Source organism: Octopus bimaculoides, chromosome 6 (assembly GCF_046866305.1).
Source record: "Octopus bimaculoides isolate indiv1 chromosome 6, ASM4686630v1, whole genome shotgun sequence".
Classification (NCBI taxonomy): domain Eukaryota; kingdom Metazoa; phylum Mollusca; class Cephalopoda; order Octopoda; family Octopodidae; genus Octopus; species Octopus bimaculoides.
The window spans coordinates 99,445,616-99,466,666 of record NC_142933.1 but is presented as its reverse complement, the minus strand read 5'-3'; the positions used below and the strand labels follow the sequence as shown (position 1 = coordinate 99,466,666).

Sequence of the window (21,051 nt, the reverse complement as noted above, 5' to 3'; positions counted from 1 at the left end):
GATGCCATGCGGTGTGACGGAACTAGCAACCATGTGGTTGGGAAGTAAACTTCTTACTACACAGCCACACCTACGCAAATATTTTAATTATTAATTCCTAAGACAAAAGAAATGTCCGCATAAAATTATGTGCTGAACAACTGGCCATATGGTCATGAATTCAAACCTAACTGTAGTGTTTTAAGTCTCAGATCAAAGCTGATACTTCAACGAGCAAACAGATAAGTAGGTTCCACACTTGAGTGATTAACAGTAAAAAGTGCATCCAGATGTAAATACATTTGCTCATGGAATATATAAATGTCCAAACTGGAGAGAGGGACAACCAACACATGTAAACTTAAGGAAAAATAGATGAATATTTTCAAGGTTTATAAGGAACACTCCCAACTCATAGATCAAGCCAACTAACTTTTCACCCTGGGTTATAGAAATAGTCTGTGCTTCTAGGCATTTTAAAAATTCACTTATGTCTTTCACTAAAACTGCAACACATATCAACAACCTCTTAGCTTTGCTAAGCGAAGGGAACTCCCACAACTTTACTGTTAAGGGGTCTTACAGTATACAAACAGAATGTAGCCCTATTACACAATGAATTGTATTTACAACCTTTGCTGGTGATCAGACAGTTGTCTGCCTGTCTCTCTCTCTCTCTCTCTCTCTCTCTCTCTCGCTCTTTCTCTCTCTCTCTCTCTGCACTTGTAATGCTTTTAACAAAGAAATTACCACTTAAATTGTATTGTACCCATCAAATGGCTTCCTCATTCTTTTTCTCAACAGCTATCACGGTTGAATAGAGCAATTATCTCTGTATTCATCCTCAACAATTAACTGACGTAAAATCCTAGTCGGCTTTTCTGAAGCCAAACAACCATCAACTCCATTTTTTTTCTTTTGCAACTTGGCATTAAAAAAAAAAAAAGGATGGAGAAATAGGGGAAGAAGGAAGGAAGAAGGGTTTTTTTTTTTTTTAACCTACTTTGTGCGAGTACACTGGGTCTTCTGGCTGTTCCAGAAAGAGATCATCATCAGAATCTGTTGCAAGAAATTAATACTTGTAAACCACATTCATTCTGAGAATATATGAACTCACACACACACACACACACACACACACACACACATTATGGCTTGCATTAGAAACACTGTAGCCTGAAGGCTGCAGCCAATGAAAGACAAACAGACACATGTCATTTGAAACATTGAAGATTAATATAAAAGAGGTATGCCTTTAAAGAATTTATTTGCATATAGTCAACTTCACAGAAAACATACACACCTTGCGCACTTGCCATGCATAAGCCTTGTGAATGTATTTGGGACATAGAAACTGAAAGAAGTCTCCATGTGGGTTATGTGTGTGGGCTTACATATAAGTTCTACAAAAGTTACTTATTATAGGCAGTGCTGTTGTCATCACTTCACCTGTCTACAAACCACCCACTCACTTAGCACTTTTGAAGATGCGTGAAATAAGAGACTCTTTACTATAAAAAAAAAAAGAACAGTTAAGGGTTAGCAACAGGAAGGGCATCCAGCAGTAAAACAATGAATGCCTCGATGATATATTCCTTTAATCCAATCTCACATGGAAAAATGGACGTAAAATAAACTAATGAATGAACATTAATAATGATTTTATGTTTTATTAAATAAAAAAAAAAAAAAGATTAAAGCATCGCGGAAATGTGGATAAGTCTTTGTCGTTTTGCTCTGAAAAATTTTCTTTAAGCTTTTCCTATTAACTACAATGTAAGTAGATTACAAAATTATATTCCATAATCTGTTAGAAATCAATTATTGACATAATTTAAAGGTGAAACACATCCAAGCACTGCCATACACACTGTTAATGATATTTCAGAATTTCACTAAAGATTTAGATTAATATCTAAATATTTAAAATTTAATAAAGTCGTCGGTTCTAATGTGCATGCAAAACATTCTCATTATGCACATATGCAGATGGAGAGAGGAATACTTTGATTACAGCCAGTAATGTGCAATTCAAAAACAGCACAGTATTTGAATAACGATTGAAGCCTTGATTTTTAATTTTCAGAAGGAGGGTGGGGTGGGGGTGGGGTGATGTCTAAAAATACATATAAAGGAAATAAATGAATTTGATGCAGTTTTGTCTACGGACTAGCTTCAATATTGTTTCTCTTTGGTGTGCCTGACCTTGTAATATTTGAATAATCATCATCATGTTCGTTTTGGTGTCAACTTTTCCATGCTTGCATAGCTCAAGTGGAATCTGTTGAGACAGATTTACTACAGGGGGATGCTCTTCCTGTTGCCAATCCTCACAAGTTTCCAAATAAATTAGTACTTTCCCATGATGAGATATGTTTTCACCTAAGACTGGAAATGAAAGAAACCGCTTGTATGACACTAGTTTACAAGCATCATGAAATGCCGAGACAAGCAGATACTAATATACACATATACTCTTTTACCTGTTTCAGTCATTTGACTGCGGCCATGCTGGAGCACCACCTTTAGTCGAAGAAATCGACCCCTGGACTTATTTTTGTACGCCTAGTACTTATTCTATCGGTCTCTTTTGCCGAACCGCTAAGTTACGGGGATGTAAACACACCAGCATTGGTTGTCAAGCGATGTTGGGGGAACAAACACAGACACACAAACATATATATATATATATATACACATATATGACGGGCTTCTTTCGGTTTCCGTCTACCAAATCCACTCAAAAGGCTTTGGTCGGCCCAAAGCTATAGTAGAAGACACTTGCCCAAGGGGCAATACAGTGGGACTGAACCCGGAACCATGTGGTTGGTAAGCAAGCTACTTACCACCTGTGCCTATATTTATGAAATATTCATAAATGAACGCTACAAATATTTTACAAGAAATTGTATCTTCAAATTATCTCCCCTGCTTTTTGTTGCATAAATCTGTCACTTGCCAGTATGTGTGTGTGTGTGTGTGTGTGTGTGTGTGTGTGTGTGTGTGTGTGTGTGTGTGAGTGTGTGTGTGTGAGTGTGGTTGTGCATGTGCCTCACCAATTGACAACTTTATATTCCTGTTAAGTTAGTAGTGTGGCAAAAACAGAAACACTGAATAAGTGCCATGCTGGGATTAATTTTATCATTGAAACCCCTGAAGGAAGTGCCCCAGTATGGCCACAGTCCAGTGACCGAAGTAAGATAATAAAAAAAAAAACTTTCACACACACATACAATCATGCATTCAAACTGTTTCGTGTGTGAAGCCCTCTCATACATACACACATATATGAATGCAAATATTATACATACACACACACATATATAAATGTAAATATCATACATACATACACACATATATAAATACATACATACGAACATATAAATGTAAATATCCTTCAGTCAAGTGACATGTTACGCCACCCAGCTCTGACTACCACCTACAACTCACCAAATCAGATCCTTATCTACATATATACAAAAAGGTAGCAAATCAAAATTGGAATACCTATGATCTGCCTCATAAGAGCTGATTTGGATGAACCTAAACAACAAGTTATGAATAAGCTCTTATACAGACTAAAATAGAAAAAAACAAACAAACAAGAATCCAATAATTCTATACCAACTGACCAGAACGTTTAGCAGCTAAATGCTAGATAATTTAGCTTGATCTATTATATATATATATATATATATATATATATATATATATATATATATGTATATATGTATATATCTTAAGGAGATTATTGATGTATAAAAGGCTAAGAAGAGATTGTGACACTATGCAATGGCTATTGCATGCTGATACTAAAGCTATATTTTCTAACAACAATCTCCAGTTGATGTATTTATTAAATTTGCAATGAGTAGGCACAATAGAGTGTTTAGTATTTAGTAAAAAGAACAGTTCTTGAATGGAATTATTTACTCTACAACATGTATTTCAATTACTTTTCTTCTGCAAACTGTGACTGATTCAGAATCCGAATTACAGCCACTTATTTCAATGATTCCAGGAAATGGAAAATAAAGTTCACCCCCAATAGAATATGTACTAGTCACAAATGAAATATAACTATATTCCACAAAATATTCGGCACTTTTGTTACTGTATTTTGTTTGAAATACACAGAACTTGTTTCAATAAATTTTGAAAATAATAAAGAATTTAGCAAAATAACTTTGTCTTGATTATCCTGGTGTATGGATCATAAATAAGCATGAAATTTTGTTGAAAAAGTTTTAATCAAGATAACTTAAAAGGAAAACAGTTTGTATTATAGAACCAGGAGCTGTTTCAGGCAGGTTGGTATAAAAAGAGTTATCTGTTAATTGCAAACATAAAACAACACTGTCTATATTAATAACAAGGCTGTTGCTCCCTTGGCAGTAGGCAAAAATGTAAAGGCAAGGAGGAATACAAACTCACAGCACAAACACACGCACACACGTGTGTATATATGTGTGTGTGTATGTATGTTCCCTTGTCTTTGACATCACATGGTAGTTGCAAAGGAGCACCACTCTCATAGATGTAGTGGTGCTCATTTCCAATCCTCCATAAAACCTCCACTCGGAAACAGGTGAGGGTTGGCATCCAGCTGCAGAAAATCCATCCCAATGAATTCTGAATCCTGACCCATGAAAGCATGGAAAGGTGGATGTTAAAATGGTGATTATAACCTAATATGAGCTGATAACAGTAGCAACTAACATTGTTTAAACTAGAAGTAACAACCTTTTGAGAAAAAAAAAAATTATCTTCTAGATTTTTTTAGTTCTAAAACAATGCAAATTTTATCCTGAGCATATTATGAAGTAGTACTTAGTATAACTTAAAACAGACTGTAAACAATATGAACCTGAGAAATAAAGAGATATTAAATCAGGTTGTGAGGTCGGGTTATTTCACTACAAACTCCTATGTCAGCCATTGAAGCTGAAGTGAAATAAGTGTCAGAGAAGATTGTGACACAAGATAAAAAGATTAAGCTCAATGAAAAGAAAACTAGATTAAGAGCAAAAAAAAAAAAAAAAAAGAAAAAAAAAAATCTCTAAGTTCACAATATGATAGTGTTTAAATGATCAGAGTATAATAGTTGGATTAAGTAAAATGTTTGATTTAGTAGCTTCAGCAACAGAAAAAAAAGGGAATCCAACAACAAAAAATGACAAAAGCTACAATTAAATAATGAAATGCAAAACAGCAAATTCATGTCACTTGACATTTTGGGTCAACGGTTCTCAAATGTGACTCCTAAGGCCACAGGTAGCCCTTGATCTTTCATCTATAAATATAATAAATTTTTTTCAACTGACTTTTTTGGGGGGGGGGGGGGGGGCCCTAACCCAAAATCCAGGTTTGGGATCTGGCCTGGATATTAAAACGTCTGAGAACTTCTGATCTAGGTACACCATGTATTCAACTGCTTTATTTTCAAACTGGCCAGATCAGGCCTTTCACACCTACCCTGCAACATCATTCTAAAAATAAACAATCACGTCTTTGAAATCTCAAAGCCATGAGGCAATGCACAATTAATTCAAAACAATGCGAATAAATAAGCATCACATTTGACAAAGTATTCCTGAATGCTAAAGGGTTCAATGGTAAGAAGTCAAAGAAACATTGTAATCAAGCAAATGCATAGGTGGAAAGTATGGGATTTGAACTCATCAAAAGTTGGATGCAAGACTAATTATAATAAAACTTCCACATTCTTTTATTCTTTTACTTGCTTGAGTTATTTGATTGCGACCATGCTGGAGCATCGCTTTTAGTTGAACAAATCGATCCCAAGACTTATTCGTTGTAAGCCTAGTACTTATTCTATCGGTCTCTTTAGCTGAACTGCTAGGTTACGAGGATGTAAACACACCGACATCGGCTGTCAAGCAATGGTGGGGCACAAACACAGACACACAAACTCATACATACACACATCTATATCTATCTATATATTTATGTATGTGTGTGTGTGTGCGTGCGCGGAAGCGCAATGGCCCAGTGGCTAGGACAAATTTGGTTAAAAAAATATGGGAGTTTCTTATACATGGATAGTTATAATCCCTTACAAAACCTTTTTTTCCAAATTTTAAGCCCAAAAATTAGGGAGTTCCTTATACATGTTAAAATATGGTATATATCACAAGAGTTAAAGAATTGTAAATGGTTTCTTTTGACTAAGATACAAGCGCCAGCTTTGTAACAAGAACAGAAATAGAATTTGACTAATATTTTAAATTCTTCTTTAAATGGACTTGAAATCCAGTTGATTGTTGATGGAAGTGAATGAATTGTTGATAGAAGTGAATGGAAAGAGGGCACAATATAAAATTTTAATAAAAGCAAAGCATGGACATGGTCAACCATTGACTTGTGTTCCATCTCGCAATACAACTTATAGTCATTGCGAAAAGTTTAACTGGTAGGTATGGCCTCATTGCAGAGAATGGCTGAAAGCAAGCAGAGATGACAAGGCATATTTTTCTGGGTTTTTTTTTTTTTGCTCTCTGGTTTGTAAACAAAATAGTGACAAGAGATTTTTGATACTCTCTGAAAATGGGTCAGACAAGTATCCAAGCATATGAGCATGCTGATAATGAAATGTATGAATTTAAAAACAGGCTAGGTTAATTACATACAACTATGTATTAAACAAATTAACGATTTTTGTATGGAAAAAAAATAAAAGAGCTATGGAAAATATTTACCAAGATGTAAGAAGCTAATGTATGAATAACAATAATCAACACACACACACACACATACAAAGTTTACCAAACCATAAGAACCTTACTGCAAAAAGAAGCGAGTCTTTAAAAGCAAGAGAAAACGTGCAAGAAGTGGCCACCAGTAGAATGTTGAATAAGTGTCTTCCATCTTTTACTGGATTCAGTCATTAGACTGCAGCCATGCTGGAGGTGTGCCTTGAAGAATTTTAGTTGAATGGATTGATACCCAGTATTTATATTTCTAAGCCTGGTTCTCATTCTATTGAGCTCCTCTGCTGAACCACCCTCAAAATCGGTTGTCAAGCGATGGTGGGGGACTAGTGCAGACACACATGTGTGTGGCAGATACCAGTGTCACACAAATCGGCACCTATGCCAGTGGCACGTAAACACACCCAGGTGTGTCACGCAAATGGCACCCATGCCAGTGGCATGTAAAAGCTCCCATTACACTCTTGGAGTAGTAGGCATTAGAAAGGGCATCCAGCTGTAGAAAACCATGCCAAATCAGATTGGAGTCTAGCGCAGCCTTCCAGCCCAGTCAAACTGTCCAACCCATACCTGTATGGACAACAGACGTTAAATTATGATGATGATATATATATATATATATATATATATATATATATAGGACGGGTTTCTTACAGTTTTTATCTACCAGATCCACTCAGAAAGTTTTGGTCAGCCCAAGTCTATAGTGGAGGACCATATGCACAAGGTGCCATGCAATGGGACTGAACCTAGATCCATGTAGCTGAGAAGCAAGCTTCTTACCACAGAGCCATGCCTGTGCCTATGTTTAAAACATTTTATAAACAGGTTCAGGCATAGTTGCATGGTTAAGAAGTTCACTTCCCAATCACATGACTTCAGGTGCAATTCCATGGTGTGACACCCAAGGCAAGTGTCTTCTACTATAGATCGAGGTCAACCAAAACCTTGTGAGTGGATCTGGTATAGATGGAAACTGAAAAAAAAGTCCATTGTGTATGGATGTTTATGCCTCTGCCTTAATGACCCTCACTTTCATGCAAGAAGTGTCCCTCATTTCAAGTCATCTGTGAAAAACGTGTCCTGCCATGGGGGAATATTATATTGCTAGGAAACAACTGTAGTATGATGACACGAAGGGCACCTAGCCATAGAAAATCTACTTCAATGAATTCTGTCTGATCCATGCAGGTAAGATAAAGGGGCCATTAAATGGATGATGATGATGATGTTATGAATAAACTGAAATAGGTACTAGTTTTGTTCCTCTTTAGTTTTTTTGTATTTATTTTTATGCTACATAAGCATCATTACAAACACACACACACACACAATTTACAAGTGTACTTTGTAGCAAGAGCTATGTAAAGCTATAAAATTAAGGATTAAGAGATCAATAGCTCTGAGGATTTACTTGGTCAGAATAGGTACATTGTGATATAACCTCAATAAATAAATGCTGACAAGGAAAACAAAATGTTTTATCACAGAAATATATGACTAAGAGCTGTATGTAGTCATAAAACATTTATAAAATACTGCTGCTTATAATGTGTTCTATGGTATTGAAAGAATGAAAGATAAATCATCAAGATAAGATACCAGTGTTTTGAAGGTGATATTACTGGACTTGGTACCTATTTTCAACAGTCAGCAGAAAGTGAATCATATACAATTATGTGGCTGGTATCAGAAACACAAACAAAACGACTGCAGTGAATTTAAAATTGAGAACTATGAGTTGGTTGTCCAGATAGTTTCAGATATTTCAACTCTATATTTGGCTTTGGTTACAGAATAATCCAGTTAGTTGAAACTCCCATAGCATAATTGGATGATTAACTAAATATTTTGAAATAAAAACAAGATACTACTGAACTAATCAACAAAATACTTTGGATTAAAATAAGGTAACAAGATAGGCAGATACCAAAAGTTTCACTAACTAGAAAACAGACATGACATCCAATACTTGGTATACAAAAAGACTCGTGGCACTCTGTCGGTTACAACGACAAAGGTTCCAGTTGATCCAATCAACAGAACAGCCTGCTTGTGAAATTAATGTGCAAGTGGCTGAGCACTCCACAGACACATGTACCCTTAGCGTAGTTCTCGGGGAGATTCAGCATGACACAGAGTGTGACAAGGCTGGCCCTTTGAAATACAGGTACAACAGAAACAGGAAGAAAGAGTGAGAGAAAGTTGTGGTGAAAGAGTATGGCAGGGTTCATCACCACCCCTGCCAGAGCCTCATGGAACTTTAGGTGTTTTTACTCAATAAACACTCACAATGCCCGGTCTGGGAATCGAGACTGCGATCCCACAACCACGAGTCTGCCGCCTTAACCACTGGGCCATTGCGCCTCCACAACAAAAAACTAAAACTATTTGATGGTATCACAGAACTGAACTCTTGGTAACAGAAGAACTGAGAAAACAAAAAGCTCCTCAAAACTAAAAAAATAAAAACTGTCAATAAATACTTTTTATTATTCAGTGCCAATATCATCATCATCATCATCATCATCATCATCATTTAGTGTCTGCTTTCCATGCTGGCATGGGTTAGATGGTTTGACTGAAACTGGTGAGATGGAGAGCTGTACAAAGTTCCTATCTGATTTGGCATAGTTTCTATGGCCAGATGCCCTTTCTAATACCAAACATATGGTTGAAAATACACATAAAAGGTACCATTGCTGGTGCTACATTGGCACCAGTGCCAGCATCACATAAAACAACATCCATGCTTGTGCCATGTAATAAGCACCCATACACTCTATGAAGTGGTTGATGCTAGGAAGAGAATCCAGCTACAGAAACCATGCCAAAACAGGTGACTGGAGCCTGGTGCGGCCCTCCATCTTGCCAGCTCCTGTTAATCAATCCAACCCACGTGACAATGGAAAATGGACATTAGGTGATGATGATGATGATGAATAATGTAGAGAATATGTAACTATCCCTAACATTGCCTCATGTAACTGAAGTATGCAAAAGGATTTCTTTATTGTCCAAACCATGCCAACATGAAAAATAGACATGAAATGATGATGATAATCATCATTATTCTCATCATGTCTTAGAGGCAATGACTTTAGTACATAACTCATGTTTATTTCATTGACTCTGAAGAGACGAGAGATTTTTAAGCAAAAACATAAAGGAACCACCAAATTCTATCACTCAGCATTCGTTACCAACTATCTTTAACAATAATACAGTTAATTTAGACTCAGCAACTGTAACTGTTCAACCAATATTATAAAAGTTAATATCAAGTTTCAATTTAGGATTGTAAATGAACACACTTCTACTTAGAGATCTACAGCAATCTGGAATCTCAATAATGAAATTTCCTCATATCTTCTATGGTTTATTAGTTTGTTTCATAGCTGTATTATCTTACGAACTGCAATCTTCAGCCCTTACATGCTTGTATGATAATGACTGCATAGACATGTAGAAACATATATAGACATCGAGTAACAAGGTGGAATTAACAAATAAAAGGCAATTATAGCCGAGAGAAACCAGCTAGTAGCATTTAGACAGGTGAAAATCATTTACTACCAAATCTGATACACCACAGCCTCAGATTAGCTCAACACTGGGCTATCATATTCCAATATTCCACTTTTGTATCCCTGCCAAGTTTTTTATACACATTCACAAGCAACCAGAGAGAAAAGTACTATTTCTAGATTGGTGTGGGAGTGTGTATTTTACAATCAAAGCAAAATTAATCCTAATTTAATAAAGATCCTATAAAAACTGACAATTCTTTGTATACATTCCTATCGAAGTGACATTCACTAAATAAAAAATAAAGTAACAGTATTAATTAGTTTACGTTACCAAATGAAAACTATTAGTTTTATTTCCAAAACCTTTGTATTGTTCTAACTTCTGATTAATGATATTAATGTGCATTATGCAGACCAAACTGCTCTCCCCATACACCCACCCAGTTGTAACTAACCAATAGCAGTGCACATAGTCAGTCAGTCAGTAAGTCAGCTGTGGTCATAGTTGAAGCTATTTTAAACTGCAACTTTGAGAGCTGGTTCAGTAAGTTTCATGATCTGATCAGCTATTTTCAATTGGTTACCCAGCACAGACTCTCTCTCTCTCTCTTTCTCTCTCTCAAACTAAATTGAACAAACAAGTCAATAGGTAGAGAAATTATAAAATGAAAAAAAAAAAATCTAAATATTAAAAAGTTTTGGTTAAATTCAAGTTATGTTTTAAGCAAAAAGGCCAAGAACAATGGGTATCTTGTCTAATTGTTAGATAACAGCTAATATATAATTGCTATATAATTGCCAGTATTCTAGCTCCAAGAAAAATTAAACTTTAAACTAATAGTGCAACTTTTGTTGTGAAAATGATTATCCGAATGACCTTTATTACTGAAATATATTATTGGACCTTTCAAATTCACAAGGGATAGGCCCACTTATCAGGTCTTATCTTTAGTCATCCTTACCATGGTGTTCCCATGGAATAAAAGCTTGACTTAATTAATTATCTCAATGCCCAGCTAATGAACCCAACTTCGTCGCTATCTACTCATTGACCCTTTTGTAATTATATTTCTGTTAAAACACATTGTTTTTGTTTCAATTTATTTGGAAAATAATTATATATTTAGTAAAATAACTTTGCCATTATTAAGCAAGTATTTGGAATGCAACTTAGAATAGAATTCTGATGGAAGGCTTTTAATTTAAATCACTTTAAAACAGGTCACTTGTAATATAGAAGCAATGGCAGTTTCAGGCAGTTTAATATCAAAAATATCAATAAAACATTTGCACACTTAGAAAACACCTGTTTCAAATCTGATCCTGCAATTTGCTTAATCAGTAAAATTCTTAATCAAATGAAGTATTCTGTATTTTTTTGATCCATTAAATATCTACACAATGGAATCATTGTATTTTCCTAAACACCAGTTTCACCATCAACATCTAATGTCCACTTTTTCATGCTTGCATGGGTCAAACATGGTTTGTAGAGACAGATTTTTCTCTGGCCTGATGCCCTTCCTAGTGACAGGAAGGGCAAGGTATTTAAAATGAAGATTTGCTCTCATTTCTCTAAAGCAAACTGATTAGCAATAATTAAAACAACCAACAAACTATGGCAAGGTAGCACATGGCCTACTGGTTAGAACAGCGGATTCGTGGTCAAGGGATTGCGGGTTCGAATCTCAGACCGGGTGAAGTGTGTGTTTATGAGCAAAACACCTAAGCTCCACACGGCTCCAGCAGAAGGTAATGGTGAACTTCTGCTGACTCTTTTGCCACAGCTTTCTCTCAGCTTTACCTCCTGCATCTAGCAGCTCACCTACGATGGACCAGTGTCCCATCCAAATGGAGGACCTATATGCCAATGAAACCAGGAAACCGGCCCTTATGAGCCAGGCATAGCTTAAGAAGGAACAAACAACAAACTATGGTAAATAAAAAAAAAAAAAAATTTCCTAGACCAGACAGCAGTGGAGGGGAGACTTTTTAAAGACTAGTTTTCTTTTATGTTAAGCAAATGAAATTCTTCTCCCTGGACAAGACAACCAGTTTCAGTTAACACCCTAGTGTGTTTACCCATTGGTTAGGTAACGTATGAGATATGTAAGGTGTATAATCTAAATAAAATATTTGTATAGATTTTAGCTAAAAACCTATGACCCAATAATCAATTAGTTTCTGTAGATATGAAATGGCTATGTAGAGATATGAATACACTCAACGTTTGGTTAGTTTATAGGAGATACATGTACAGCAATGGCTATGAATGGAGAAAGAATTGTTTAAATATTAAAGGACTATTGCAGCCGATATAGAATATAGCAAGTAATATGCAGCAGTTCAATTAATGTCTTTGATTAGGGATCAATATTTATGGACGCTGCTATTTTACTTTCTCGGTTTCATAATTACACCTATTAAAAGGTTTCTTACGTACGTATAAAATATGTAAACATTTATGGGCTCTCTAACATTTGTTAGCAAGTGTGATGATGAAATTATAATTGAATTCACAACCAACTGAGTAAGCTTTCTAACTGAAACACTTCTCTTTCGGTAGAATCTAAATTACACACACATGTATGCGTATAATAAACACACATTGCTTATGCCAAGAGGGGGGAGAGGGGGATTTATATAATTGAGCCTAGTGGAAATAATTTTCAATGAAAATATCCTTTTTCTCTACTTTCTTGCAAGTAGTCACACTTCCGGTTTTGTTGTATGCTTAAGGCCAATCCTTAATTATTGAAGGCATTTTCCATTGAGATTACTCAATATTGCCATTCCATTTATGAAAAGGAAAAAAAATGGAAGGAGAAGGACATTGAACCTATTTGAAGACCTAATACTTATTTGCCTTCCCACTCGTCCACTCCCTCGAAAAGTATACTGCTGATCGAGTAAACTTACGATCAAAAGTATTTATTCCAACACTGATCATCTAGTATTTTTTGATGTTTTGTTTTGTTTTGGGTTTTTTTTTAAAAGTTTCTTTTTGCCATTCATAATCTATCATTTTTACCTTTTTAGGACAGCAGGATGTGATATCTGGCTGCTATTTCTAGCAGGCTGAGCAACTAACATAAAAGTCCAGTAGGTGACAAAAGATGAATGGGCAACCTAGAAAAATACTAATTACTTGGAACTGTCCCTCCTCAACTCCATTGCATGATTAAAAATCTCATTAACTTATTTTATGCTGGTTGTATTAACTAAAATATACTTAATGACTGTGCAAGTTTAAACAATCTTCTTAGAGACCAGTAAATCTTTCTGCTTCTGCTAGTACGGCCCAGAGTTTGACTTGGAGAAGTATCTGAAGAATGGTAAAAAAAATTATGAGTTTTTGAATATAAGTTATAAATCCATTCCATTGTTACATGCCTATGTCCATGTGGATTAATATTCACCCAAATGTTTGTGTATACATACGGCCATACATCTGTGTGTATGTAAAAGGATATTACATATCAGTTTGTCTCTCATATATACACACTTGTATACACACACATATGCAGATAAGGTTGGCGAGCTGTCGTGCTGATGATGATTACTGAGCCAGAAACACGTGCCCAAGACTCTCCTCTTATCTCCAGACAATAAGCCTGTACTTCTTAATGGCATCTCAACTTCTGAGAATTCTTGAAACTCTCACGTGAAACTGGTCTTAATTGCCGTTCGGTAATTATGATACACCCACTAGAGGTGTGGATGATTTTAATAAATCAAGAACTGTTATATATCTGACATACCTGCATTTGTTTTATACCTGTATATATACGTGTGTGTGTGTGTGTGTGTGTGTGTGTGTGTGTGTGTTTGAAAATATTCTTATTTCCTAAAATGTAACTGCTTATTACTGCAGATCAACAAAAACTCCATAACAAGATATAAATTCACAATAACAGAGGGAGACAAATGGAAAATAATTATATAAATATATATAAACCTTTCCGAATCCCTACTATTCAGACAGACCCCCAAATGGAGTAAATTTTCATGTCTAGTGTAAAGAACCCATTCACTGATTCTAGTTTATAACTTCATTCATTCATTCCTTCTAAAATATCTAAGACGAAACTAGCTCACACAAGTAATAATTCTTGTCTCCATGATAAAATAGAATTTGGCGTGAATCTGTCTCACTTCACACATCCACAAATGTTTTCTCTGAGCACGGCTATATACTCCTTTGAGAACAAGTAGATGCATAACACATATGCAATGCTGCTTCTGTTTAACACACGAATACACATATGTGCATGCTAGAATGGAGTCTGGCTGTCTGTAGCAGTAATGCATGAGATTATGCAGCTAGGAAATTTGCAAAAGGGGTACATCTAACATTAGAAATGCACAATAAAGTGAAGAATTTGATGTAGTAGTAGTAGTAGTAGTAGTAGTAGTACGAGAAGGGAGAGGCGAGAGGAAGTGTGTGAGGAAAGGCTATGACGAGCTGTTCATCAGATATTCAAGATATGAGTCAGTAGTAGCTGCAACCAAACAAGCAACAGTATCATCATTTTCATAAGGTTGACGGTGGATAGTTGGTGGGTAGAAGAAAAGCATTTCAATAAAGAAATAACTACTTTCGGCACCTCACCACCGTTGCCATTTTTGGGCATGCCGTATGCCGAACAGTTTGTGGTTTTTAGAATATAACACACCTGGTTAAAAAGAGAGAGAACAAAACGAGCATGCATGCCGACAGACATACGGTTAATGTGTGTGTGTGTGTGTGTGTGTGTGTGTGTGTGTGTGTGTGTATGAGTTTATATACTCATACACGAGTGTGTGCGTATATATATATATATATATATATATATATATATATATATAGATATATAGATATAGATAGATAGATATTCTCATTTATACACTAGGGTGGGTGTGTTTTTATACACACATACACAATCGCTAATCTGCGAATATTAAGCACTCAGAAGAGAAGGAATCGACTTTCAGTGCTTTAAACTATGTGCGCGCGCGTGTGTATACGCACATATACATACATAGGGCGTGCGTGTGTGTGGTTGATCTTTGACCAACAACCATGCCGACATAGAAAAACGGGCGCAACTCTAGTCGAGATCATGTCGATACAACATGAATGCATGTGCAAGGAATTCGTAAAATGTGCGTGAGTGTATATATTATACGGAGGAAGTAAACACCGCACTCACACACACATACATACATACATACATACACACAAAGTGATATTCTTTTCTACTCTAGGCACAAGGCCCGAAATTTTGGGGGAGGGGGGCAGTCGATTAGATCGATCCAGTACGCAACTGGTACTTAATTTATTGACCCCGAAAGGATGAAAGGCAAAGTCGAACACACAGAGTAAGTATTACAGGTGTGAAAGACAGCAAAAGGTGACAGATAGGAAGAAAGTAGGATAAAACTGGAAGCAGTTTGTGAATACCGAATAATCGTGACAGATTAATAGGGTGGGGCATACAAATACATAACGATCGTCATTAAGCATAACTTAATTATTCATAATATTGATAATAATAATAATATTAATAATACATAGACCATGCTTAAATCTACTAAAAAGCCTTATATAGATCCACGTGTGTTATGTTATTCTTTATTTTTTTTATATATGATTTTCTTTCTTTCTTTCCCGTAGAGAGAAAGATAGTCGCGAAGATAGAGAGAGATAAAACTTATTTTAAACTCGATCCAGTTGCTGAAACACGATGACATTGATTTAAATTCATTAGTCACTAGTCTTGGAATGTAAGTTATAAGTGCAGCGTATATACACCCGACTGCACCACCACCATTTCATATATATATATATATATATATAGCTATGGCAATTTAAAATTTTGGCGGAAAATAAACACGATGAAAGCAACAAGCCAGATAATTTAGTAGCATTTAATATTTAAATGGCGTTTATTACTGGCGGCGACAACCAACGGTGCTTTGAGCCGACAGATAGTAATATATAAAAAAAAGTGGGTTGGTGAGTGGCTGTAGAGCCATCATAGCAAGATATAAAATATGATGGTACTAGTTTCCGTTGAATGAGAGAGCCTTACACACACGCCTTTCCTTCACTCTATATACACACTATATGTATACATTCACACGCATGTGTGTGTGTGTGTATATTACATGGACTATATATATATATATATATATTACCGGTGAGTGTGTTAAATTATAAGGCACTAAAAGAGAATGACTCTCTCCTGACATAACAGTATATATATATATATATATATATATATATAAAGGTTTAATCACGTTGGAGTTAGCTTTGTCACATCTCAAAATGTATGTACTTATTACTTTATTTTTTCGATTCGCAAAGGTAGAAAAATATTTGCACGAATATTCTTCAAAATATATAACTTTAATAAAGGAAAGTAGGTTAATTTATTAAGAGGGAACGAGAGAAAACAGGGGAAAACATGATGAAGAATCAAAATAAAATCGATTGAGAATGAAGATGATGCTTTTGTTGGTGATGAACGCGTTACAAGGGAAGGAGAGATTGTAAAAGACAGTATTGGAAGGAAGGAAGGATACACACGCACATATGTGTGTGTGTGTGTGTGTGCGTATCTGTGTGTATGTATGTATATATATGTGTGTGTGTTAGTGTATATCTGAGAGACAATGTATATCTATAAATGTATGTGTACATGAATGTTATGAATATATATATATATATATATATATATATATAAATGCATGTGTGTGTATGTATAAGTGTGTATGAGTATGTATGCATGACGCTGATTTATTCATAAAATAGGGACAGCTTCAAAAGAATCTTGTCACAGAATCACAGAAGAATAGATAGTGCAACCAGATTTGTAAAGAATGGGAAAGTAGGTGATGGCTCAGTTTTCCAATGACTTGGAACAACCATACAACTAAGTATACAATGACAGTAATTCATCAGATGAGGAAGGAATGCGCACAAGAAAGAAAGAAAGAAAAAAGGTGGAGGGGCAGATGACAGACATTCTTAAAAGTTGTACCGTCTAAAAAGTGTTAAGGGCTTCGGGATGAGTCAAATTTTCCCCCTCCACGAAATTCGTCACTTTTGTGATTGATCAATATAGCAGTGGAGCCGTGTGACACACAACAGGCAACTAAACTATAAGACCAAGATTATTTCAAATCTAGACACACACACATATATATGTTCACGTCCATACAGACACATACGTATGCTAACACGCACATACGTTCTACCAATCAATCTATCTATCTATACGTATATATAGTAAGCCGCATATTGTGATCATTCGGAAGGGAAAGCGTTTTTAAATAGCAATAAGCGACTTGTACAGCATGTATGTATATAAACGTGTATATATATATATATATATATATATATATATATATATACAATATACATGTCTAATTGTACACTTAAACGTGTGTATATATGTACATGTGCATGTGAGAAATATATAACGTATAAAACGATAAAAAAATTTTTTTTTTTAACTAGGACAAGTAATTAACTAGACTTGCAAGTTTCATTTGTGATAAGAAATAATGTCTAGAAGTATAATGGTGGTTATCACCAGTCCAAATAATATGAGACAAGTGAAATATGACCAAATAAAACTGCTTATAAACGAAGTTGTTATTTTCGAAATTTATACTACTACTACACAAGAAATTCATATATATATATATATATATATATATATATATATATATGCACGCACACCTCACTTCAAATTTGTGTAAATGTGTATAGAATATATCAGTTATACACACACGTCTAGATAAATATATACACATATATATTATATACATTTTTACATACATATGTCCTCTCTCTCTCTCTTTATATATATATATATATATATATATATATATATATATATATGAGAGAGAGAGAGTTTGTTATCTGACCAGGTACTAAGTCGTAGAAAGATCGGCAAACTGTGAGACAGCCAGAGAGTTAAAAAGATAGAGAGATAGTCTGAGATTAACAGATGGGAAAAACTGAAGCAGGAACGATTTTATATTGTTATACGATAAGATGGGGGTGGAGAGAAAAATATTTAAGTACTAAGGACTTTTATTATATATATATATATATATATATATATATATATATATATATATATACACATTAAGGTGGGAAAAAATTTGAATCACAAAGGACTTTATTATAGGCATAAAGGTCAACATTGAAGAAAAATATGTTGCATGGTTGAGAAAGTATAAGATCGTTAATGGCCATGAATTCAACAATTCCTTTTTTTAAGGTGGTAAATATTTATTGATATTATAAATATTGGGAAATAAAAATAAAATGATAGATCTGGCGAAAGTTATGTAGTTTCGTGAGGGAAAGAAAGATTTTTATTAAACACAAACAAGAAAGAAATGAAAATATCAAAGTGAGAAAAAGGAAAAAAAAAAGAATTAAAGGGACCGCTCGTCTGTGAAAATATTTGAAATGAATTTTTGTGTTGTGCGTGTGTGTTAAATTAACAAAAGGGAAATGATGCTAATTAAATTAAGGAGCTAGCCTCGAGTATTTCTTGAAGGTGGCTTAGTACAAACGGGATCTGGGGGGTTAGTTTTGGTCATGATACAAAGGGGACAAGAAAGAAGTGTGCTGGTTTCTGGTCGCGCAGTTTTAGCAATTAGGGGTGTATCGGGTACAAGGTGTACATCGAAGGGTGAAGTAAGGAAGACACCTGCTGACTGGATGTGGTTTTTCTGATCGGCGATTTATGGCGATTGCTAAAATCTGTAAACGGATCGACCATCTCGGGCCTCCAAGTTCAAAATATTAACCTGGTAACCCAAACCTTTCCTCTCTTTGGGAGAAAGGTCGATAAATAAACATACAAGTGACATTATACTGCTTGTTTTTTTTTCTTTTTTTTTCTCCCTTAATTCAATCGTTTGTAGTTTCTCCCATACAAACATTGGACTTGTGCCAAGATGATGGGATAAACAGGAAACCCCTAGCATACCGGTCTGGATTAATGATCATCGTCGACAGTGATAGGGAGGAATATTGTAGATGGGGACAATCTGAAGGGTGTAAATAAAAAAAAAATGCAAGTTTTGCGAGGGAGTTTATAATAAACGTTAGTGCGTATATACTTTTATATATATATACGGGTTACTGAATAATACAAGATAGTTGTATGTGTGAGTGCTAACTGTGAATTTATTTGATGTGCTCAAGAGTCAAGGTTAAAGGTTAGGTAGATTGTTTTATAGTACACAATGGTAGAGATTCGGGAGGCTAGCGTACGCGCGCGCACGTGTATGTATGTTTGTATATTTGTCAGTTGAATATGCGTATATATATAGATATGCATGTGTGTGATGTGTAAGCTATGTGTGTATGTATATGTAAGTAATATGCATGTGTGTGTGTAAGTATGTATATGTATTATGTATGTATGTATGTATATTTGTCAGTTGAATATGCGTATATATAGATATGCATGTATGTTCTATTCTACTTTTGTGTGATGTGCAAGCAATGTGTGTATGTATATATAAGCAATATGTATGTGCGTGCGTGTGTGTGTGTGTGTGTGTGTGTGTGTTTAGGAATGAGAGCGGAAGGAGAGAAGAGAAAATTTTCAGTGAAATGAAACTGACCTTTTTCTGCTGTTTCTCCCAGGCGGGATCGAGTAAACCTTCTCGGTCCCATTCCTCCTCCTCTTCCATGTATCCATCGCTATACTGGCCATCGGACATGTTCGAAACACGTTAGGTGGTATTAAGTTATCAAGACAGAGTGAGAGAAATAAAATGAAGATATTCCCAAGGCGGGTAACGACCGACACCACCAAACACTACTACGCGTAATGCTTTTTACAACTTTTAATGATGTCTCCTCTTTTACTTCATTAAAAGAATGCTATGCGAGAGTGTGAGTGTGAGTGTGTGTGTGTGAGTGTGAGTGTTTACGTGTGTGTGTGTGAGTGAGTGTATATGTGAGAGAATATGAAAGTTGGTGACAGAAAAAAAACGACAGGCGCCGACAGGAATTAAGTAGCCAACGTAACACCACCAGCTATAGCTTCTCTCCTCTTAATTATATATAAACATATAATATATATAGCTAGAATATATATTTTTTGCAATGATGTATCTCAGATTTTTTGTGCTCGTCTTGAGTTGGGTTCAATCTCCAGAAGAGACAGAGAGAGAACGCGAGCGAGAGAGAAACAGAGAAACAGAGACAGCGACGACTGACACTCCACAAACAACACCGCCCCGCCGACTGTTCAAGATAAAGTCTCAGTGTGAGAGCGAGGGCTGACGACTAACTTCGGTGCTTACCGCTTACTTCCGCTACACTCGTGATATCGCACCGAACTTACACGAACATTACCGAACAACAAACATTTACCGTTGGGTTTTCTCATGGAAAATACTTAACTTTGATATTCTCGTAAGCACATAATATATATTTATATATATAATACACACACATAATGTATATATATTTATTATATGTATTTATTTTCTCTTAGTTAATAATTAACTCGGACAAAATAAATTGGTTAATAGATACCAGGGTAGCAAAGATCACAAAATGACTGTGGTGTAACTCCTGTTTATGAGGTAGAAACTCCTTGTTATTTTGGGTACTTGAGTAAATATAAAAATTTAGTAAATGGAGTAAAAGTATTCAGTTAACATATGCGTTTTACTCCATTTACTAAATATATATATATATATATATATATATATATATATATATATATATATATTTGTGTGTGTGTGTGTGTGCGTATATATATTTACATATGCCGGATTCTTTA

General features: G+C 35.2%; 1 protein-coding gene across 4 annotated transcripts in view; it reads right to left on the bottom strand.

Moving 5' to 3' along the window:
- LOC106875711 (alpha-actinin, sarcomeric) overlaps window positions 1-20,531 on the bottom strand; it is a 147,923-nt gene extending 127,392 nt beyond the window's left edge. For all 4 annotated transcript variants that reach the window (XM_089354357.1, XM_089354358.1, XM_014923958.3 and 1 more), the window contains exon 1: window positions 19,880-20,531. Coding sequence is in view for 2 of the 4 variants with exons in the window: in XM_014923958.3 (XP_014779444.1) it covers window positions 19,880-19,978 (99 nt within the window). In the remaining 2 variants the exon portion in view is untranslated. The remainder of the gene's footprint in view (window positions 1-19,879) is intronic.
- Between the last annotated feature and the right edge of the window lie 520 nt (window positions 20,532-21,051).